General features: G+C 31.7%; 1 protein-coding gene across 2 annotated transcripts; it reads left to right on the forward strand.

The window, feature by feature from the left end:
- Positions 1-2759: 2759 nt before the first annotated feature.
- LOC105160635 (hexose carrier protein HEX6) lies at positions 2760-7292 on the forward strand. 2 transcript variants are annotated; one of them, XM_011078106.3, is made up of 4 exons: positions 2760-3039; positions 3453-3775; positions 6022-6821; positions 6938-7292. In XM_011078106.3, the coding sequence occupies exons 1-4, from the start codon at positions 2931-2933 to the stop codon at positions 6987-6989; spliced, it is 1284 nt and encodes a 427-aa protein (XP_011076408.1). In that variant the 5' UTR covers positions 2760-2930; the 3' UTR covers positions 6990-7292. The 2 variants fall into 2 exon arrangements, with proteins under 2 accessions (XP_011076408.1, XP_011076407.1); XM_011078105.3 differs by having other exon boundaries at positions 2766-3039; positions 6022-7292.
- The last annotated feature ends 711 nt before the right edge of the window (positions 7293-8003 follow it).

Raw genomic sequence — 8003 nt, forward strand, 5'->3', positions numbered from 1 at the left:
TTTGTACAAATATACGAGTATGTCAAAAATTACTAATATTTTATAGTCCTACTGAAGTCCAAACCGTCCCACTTCAGTGTGAGAAAAGCAATTTAAGGCACAAAATTACAGGCAGGTAATTAACCACATACTTTGGTTTGGGTATACTTTACATAAATGAGAACTTATAATGCACCGTAAGCTTGCACTACATCACACAAATATTATTTGTTATAAAATATTAAATGATAATAATTTTAATTTTGTCTGAATATAATTATTAGTGACTAAAATATACATAAAGTTTTGTGAATATAAATAATTGAGGATACTTGTACAAAATAAATATAATAGTAACAACAGATATAAATATATTATATTAATGATATTATCACAATAAATATATCACTAATTAATTATCTTTGATGACGAATTTTGTTAGCGACAACTTTTATACTAATCATTACAACACAATTACAAGCAATTTTAGGGTGGTGGGGGGGGAGGGGGAATACAATTTTAGTCTTGTAGCTTATCAGAGTTGGCATTATTGGTATGCACGAATTAGTTTTTAAAATTTAGTCCAGTAACTTTAATATTTTTGTTTTGTCACTTAGGAGAGGTTGCAATTTTAGTTCTGTAAGTGTTGGATTTTTTGTACTACACGAAATTGATTTATAGGACTAAAATTACAACTTAATTGGGTCATATGCAAGTTACATGCAATTTTCGGTTAAATTGGTCAGGAAATGATTGCTATAATATTAAAGTTACGGGACTAAATTGTGAAAATCAATTTATACCATTTTGGTCCTCATACTTGACCACTTATTCACTTTTGGTTCTCATACTATCGCCCTTAACAATTTTACTCCTCAAACTTATTATCTTTTAACATTTTTAGTCCTTGCCGTTAGTTAGGTGGTTAAAATTGACGGAAAGCCTATATTGGAGGCAAAAAAACTCACTTTTGCCACCTGCTCGTTGGCTGCTCCATTTAATAACTAAAATTACAATTTTCCAACAATTTTAATATTGCTGCTTAGTTTTTGTCACTAATTGTGCTTGGTTTGGCATAATTATAAATACTCCCTTATTGATTAAAAAATTACCAATACTCTCTTGATTTTAACGGCCGTCTAATAATTAACCCAATCCATTAGGTTTTCATCCATTTTTTGTAGTGAACTGATCAAAATGTCCTTGTAGATTAAAAATTATAATTTTATTTCTATTTTTTTTATTTTTTTATGGACTAAGTGGATAATTTTTTAATAATTTTTAAAAAATTTCATCCACCCCATCCAATTTTTTTTTATAAATTATTAATTCTTTTTAAAAAAAGATATAGGATGGGCAAAGTTGACAATTTCATAACTCCATCCAAGGATTACATAAGTTCATCAAACATTAAAAATGTATTTGTAATTTTTCAAACAACGAGGAGATATTTGTAATTATAACAAACTTTTAGAAAAAATCGTTGTAATTTACCCTATTACAATTATAATTTATTTTGATATGATAGATTGAACAAAATACCAATAAAATGAACTAAGAAAATACGATCCTGTACATGAATTAATATATATTTGACACATATAATAAAACTATGTCATTTATTTTATTTAGAAAAAGATTTATATATGTGGTGCCTATATTAAATTATCATGATTTAAAATAAAAAATTCAATACGCTATGGTTGGAAAAAAATAGCCCCTCCGCAAAATATATCTAAACTCGTATCCCAAAAGAGATATGAGCTACAAACGGAAAAATCACACTTATAGTCGTCTCATAGGATATGGGTCTAAACTTTAAGTCCTCTACTATACGGAATTTATAAAATAGTCCTAAAATTTTAAAAACTCAACATGTTTTGTTCCCTGCTTTATGTGATTTTTAAATTGATTTCAAAATTTAGAAAACTCAATACATTTAGTAACATATCAAAATTTTTATAAAAAAAATTAGAAGGCAAGAAAATGTGTCCGTTAGCTTAGCTGCTCATACAACTAATGGATACACACATTGCATATGTCCTAGCTTTATATTTTGTTATAGAAACTTGGATATGTGATTAAATATGCCGATTTTTATAATTTTGGAATCATTTTATAAAATGTAAGACTAAATATATTGAGTTTTCTTAATTCTAAAATTATTTTAAAAATTTTGTAAAATAAAAAACTAAAATTATCAACTCTTTCTATAGAATTAAAAGTGTAATTTGGCGGTTATAACCACTCCCCAACCACTTGTCCAGTATAAGTAAACGAAACTGCCCCGAAACGCACATGTAAAAAAGGAAGTGTTTGGAATGAGGAAAACTCATCAAGTATCTATGCTTACCCACATCACGTTTAGTACGTGTTTGCTTTGTGAGCTGCGAATGTCACACTTAATCAGCACTCAAATACCCTATCCCATTCAGACTATTTTCATCCAACACTAGTTCATCCATACCAAATATTCCTCTGTAATATTTTCCTTGTCAATGATCACATTTATTGAAATTGTTGGTCGAGACACGTTGTTTTTGTATGTATATAATAAATAGTTTTTTTACATATTAAAATATATCATAAATAAATAAAATATAAAAAAAGACTATTTAATAGGACTATCGACACAATAAAAGAATTGATGTAGTGGTGTTACAAACGGCCGTTTGCGAGTAAAAAGTGTCTTTCTTTTTTATGTTAGTATATATATATATATAACAAACATTATTCATGACTTGGTGGAAAACTGGCTTTCAGTGCAATTAATCAATTGAGTCTGCGGTGGAAAGTCGTATCGAAATTGAACTGCTCTTATTCTGAGCTCTATAAATAGGAGTGTTGCTAGCTGCAGCTGCAGCATATCAACATACCTACAATCCTAACTTCTTTCTTCTTTCAAAGAAAGCCAAATATCACTTACTGAGCAACCTAGCCAGGAGACACCAATGTCTGAACCTGTGCATTACAATGGCAAGATCACAAGGTTCGTGCTGCTTTCTTCCGTTATTGCAGCAACTGGTGGACTCATCTTCGGTTATGGTACTGGAGTAGCAGGTACGCTTTTCCTTCGATGTTGATCTAAGTCGTAAGCTACATAGAGTTGGTGTTGTTTCACTAGAAGAAATATAATATTTTCTCGTGGTTAATTATCACAGCCAAAAGTGAAAAACCATTGTAGATACTAATTAACCAGGCTGTGTAATAATTATTAGCTGTTTTTTGTTACTGCTAGAAACTACAACACACGTTAATTAACTGTGGCTAATACCTGAGTTTCTACCTCAATTTTGTCTGCTGTAGTAGATAGTATAAATTTACAATAATTTTTAAATCGTGATCAATTATAATGTCGAAAATAATTTATTTGTTTTGTTCGTAGTGCTCGTCAATCGACTTACTTAGGTACCGTATCTTCTTGATTACACGCGTTTATCTCTCACCCATGCATGCATATGGTTTTTGTGAAGGTGGAGTGGCCTCAATGGGACCATTTTTGGAGAAATTCTTTCCTGCGATATACAGACAGATGAACGAAAAAAGAGTGGTAAGCAACTACTGCAAATTCGACAGCCAATTGCTAACATCTTTCACCTCGTCGGTATTGCTATCTGGACTTCTTGCTACTTTCTTTGCTTCGTCGGCGACTAGGGCCTTGGGACGCAGGGCGTCGATCCTCATCGGCGGGCTTGCATTTATTGCTGGTTCTGCCCTTGGAGGCGCAGCGAACAATATCTACATGCTAATATTTGGTCGTCTCCTGCTCGGAGTGGGGTTTGGTTTTACCAATCAAGTAAGCTTAAGCGTTCATATGCTTATACCGAAACTATTGAGAATTTTGATTCTCGATTTATAGGGTGTTTAGTTAAATTTATTTGAAATTTTTTATAAAATATTTTAAAAGTTTAAAAATATTTAATCTTATTTTAAAAATAAACTCTTGAAAATGTTTGGACAAATAAAATATGAGAGCTTATAAGACGTTAGCGTGTTTGTCATAATAAGCTCTTCGTGTTGTAGTAATAATCGAAAAAGCCATAGAACTATTAGAATTTATAAATAGACAGTGAAAAACGTCTATTATATGAAGGGTAAAAGTAAAATACTAACAAAACTATAAATATATTTTTGTCTATTGGATATTAAAATTAAAGCACTTATAAGATGTTTTTAAAAGAACCGAGTGAAATTATTTTTTTCCTAAAGAGCTTCTAAGATCCAAAATATATATAGAATTTTAAGATTTTATAAATTCTTTAAAATAAATTTAAAACTATTTTCAAGAGCTTATAAGCTCTTCGATATTTTATAAATATTATAAAAAGCTTATATGCTCAACCAAACACCCTGTCAGTAGGAACCCAAAATAGATTGTAGTTTCAAATCACTTACCTATTTTCATTGGGATACCTTAGTTTTCTATGAATGATCATGACAATATACACTTATTATTATTATTATTATTATTATTTCAAACAAAACGATATTCTCAAAATTCTACTGATGTGTATCTATATTTACTATTTTAAATTATATTATATCTTTTATTTTATTTAATATATATATATATATAGCAGGTGTATAATTTTTTTTAGTGAAAAGTAAATTTCATTTAAATGAAGAAAAAATTATGTACAATACATGAATAAAATTCTTCTTTAAATAAAATAAATAATGTAATTTTTTATACACAATGTAAGTATTATATGTGACATCAAATAAAGATGAAATATAATTTTGAATAAAAAATCCAATCCGACTTTTTCCCTATTTGCTTGTATAAAAAGTAAATGCAAAGCATGAAAGAGTATCGTACCATCAATTGTTGGATCTTTCACATTAAATAATAGTCTTTCGATATTGTTATATTGGTATTCCACCATAAATTATTAATAAAATTATTAAAAATGTCTTTGTCATAAATACTTTATAATTAGTAAATACTTTGGTATAATTTTTTATACTAAACATAAAAATGTAGTGCATTTGATTAATCATTAAAGTCTCAGTATCACTATCCATGCACTAAACCATATATAAAACTGAAAGTGCTCCCAGTTGGGAATATTCTTCATAATTATGGGCCGGATGGAGTATTACTACGTACATAAAACATTTCTTGTCTATAGATGGACAATGGGTTGTCCGTCCCTCATTTAATATCAAAAGTTTGTTAGGTTGCAGCTGTTTTAAGATAAGATACTTCGGTTCATCAGTGAAAAGTAAGGTTTTAATGTATTTTTTGTTCGTAACTTAAGTTATTTGAGATTTTCGTCTTTTAACTTTTTAGAGTAACATTTTGGTTTTATATCTTTTTAGTTTTTGCAATTTCGGTCCTTTTTTTTTTTTTTTCTCTGTGGAGTTCACTCTTCTCGTCGGAAAATGCATGTATATCTCATGTGATTTCGGAAAATTGGAGTTGTTCTTATTCGCCCATTTTGCCAGTATTTCGTTCTTTTAACTTTTTAGGGTAGCATTTTGGTCTTGCATCTTTTAAATTTTCGCAAATTTCAATAATTTTTTCACCTAACTTCACTTTTCTTGTTGATGGAGGTGAATTACAAAGAAAAAAAGAATTAAAAATAAAATAATTAAGTAAATATATATAGGTCCAAAATGGTACAGTATAACGTTAAAGGATAGAAACGATAAATGACCTAAGTTATGGGGCCAAAAATACGTTTAACTCGAAAAGTAAATTAAAAAGAATATTTTTATTTACAACTTCTACTTTCGAACTAGTTAATATAAGCTGATTTAACAAAAAATTATAAAGCACCTTTTTTATTGATTTTTATAGCTTAATTTGAAAAAAATATTTTCTCAAACGCTCAAGCTTTTTAATTTTATTTCCAAATACTTTCAACATTCTTTAGCGCTTAACTCATAACTTTGTTTTCAATTTATTTTCATCAAACTATTACAAACACCCCTTTAATCACCTACAAAAAAAAATTCTCATGAATATGTAAGAAGTAGTTATCTTGGTTTGAATAATTTCCATAACCTATGCCTAAGTTTAAACATAACTTCTTGCAGTCAGTACCCTTGTATCTCTCAGAAATGGCGCCCCCCAAATACAGAGGAGCTTTCAACTTCGGTTTCCAATTATGCATCGGCTTTGGAGGTCTCTTATCCTCCCTCGTCAACTACGGCACTGTGAACATTAGTGGTGGCTGGGGATGGCGACTTTCCCTAGCATTGGTTGCCGCTCCCGCCTTCATTCTCACCGTCTGGGCGCCATTCCTTCCTGAAACACCCAACTCTCTTGTTCAACAAGGCGATCAGGAAAATGCCAAGAGAATGCTGCAGAAAATCCGAGGCACCAATGATGTGGAAGCAGAATTCGACGATCTAATAACAGCAAGCAATGCTTCTAAAAACATTAAACACCCGTTCAAGAAAATTCTTCAGAGAAAATATAGGCCTCAACTAGTGATGTCCATAGCGATCCCATTCTTTCAACAAGTGACGGGCATCAGTGTGATATCATTCTATGCTCCGATACTGTTTCTAACAACTGGTTCTGGAGTAAGTGCTTCTCTTATGTCGTCCGTGGTTCTTGGATTAGCAGGGACGGCGATGACCCTCTTGTCAGCCTTGATAGTCGACAAGCAAGGCAGAAAGGCTTTGTTCCATATAGGCGGGATTCTAATGTTCGTCCCACAAATGATGATTGGAGGGGTAATGGCAGCAAAACTAGGGGATCAAGGTGAATTGAGCAAAGGGTACGGCGTTCTAGTTCTGATCATGATGTGCATATATTCAGCTGGTTTTGGACTGTCATGGGGTCCGTTGGGATGGTTGGTTACCAGTGAAATTTTTCCTCTAGAAATAAGGTCAGCTGCACAAAGTATAAACGTGGCGACAAGTTTTCTCATTACGTTCGTTTTTGCCCAGACCTTCCTATCAATGCTTTGCTGTTTCAAGGCTTCGATTTTCTTCTTCTTTGCAGCATGGGTGGCGGTGATGACAGCTTTCGTCTATGCCTTCCTGCCGGAGACTAAGGATGTGCCGATTGAGAAAATGGAGAAAATCTGGAGGGAGCATTGGTTCTGGAAGAAATTTGTTGATGATGGTGCTGAATATGAAGGGAATAAGACTGAAGGGCCTTGATCAGCTTTGTAGTTTCATATTCATAAGAGGGAATAAAATCTGAGCGATCGTCACCTTTATTCTTTCTTAATTTAATATTTGAATCGAGTGTGTTGCGTTCAATCTCTGGAAGGATATGTCCTTTCCTCAAGCTCTTTCAACTCCAATGTCTGTATATCTGTTGCTATTGGAAATGAGAAATGTGTTAGATGATCGATTTTCGAAATTATTTTTTGTATACCATCGGTTTACACAACTTATTACAATCGCTCCTTTCAGACGTCCTGAGACTAGTTTTCGCTACTTAAGTTAAAAATAAAAGTAATGATGTAACAATAATGGATTAAATGCCCAGTTATTGCAATCCCGGTTGATGCACTATCGGCTGATCGAGCATGCTGGAAAAGGGATCAGTCTGGCACTTTCACTCTTAAAATGGCATTGGAACTGATTCGTATATCTGCGGTTAAGCGCCCTCTATCAGTACAGGCGAGCCCATTGGATTTTAATAAACAGGTAGGAGTTCTGCCAAACCCCCCTAACATCGGAGCTTTTAATTTTTTAAAAGAAAATAATGGATTAAATGTATTTTGATAATATAGATTATTTGGAATTTTTATTGTTTAACTTTTAAGGGTGGCATTTTGATTTTGCATCTTTTAAAGTTTTGCAGTTTCAGTCCTTTTATCCACTGGAGCTCACTTCATCGATAGGAAGAGTAAACTCTGACAAAAAAATGGATAAAATCAGGAAAAATATAAAAAATACAGACCAATATACTATTTTGAAAAAGTTGGGCAATAAAGGAAAAAGTTGGGCACATGTATTTACTTATATATCTGGAGAGGGAGGGTGAACTCCGTCAAAAAAGGACTGAGATCGCTAAAATATATAAAATATATATATATATATATATACAGGACCAA

This window comes from Sesamum indicum, linkage group LG4 (genome assembly GCF_026168435.1).
Source record: "Sesamum indicum cultivar Baizhima isolate 11 linkage group LG4, ASM2616843v1, whole genome shotgun sequence".
In the NCBI taxonomy this organism is placed as follows: Eukaryota; Viridiplantae; Streptophyta; class Magnoliopsida; order Lamiales; family Pedaliaceae; genus Sesamum; species Sesamum indicum.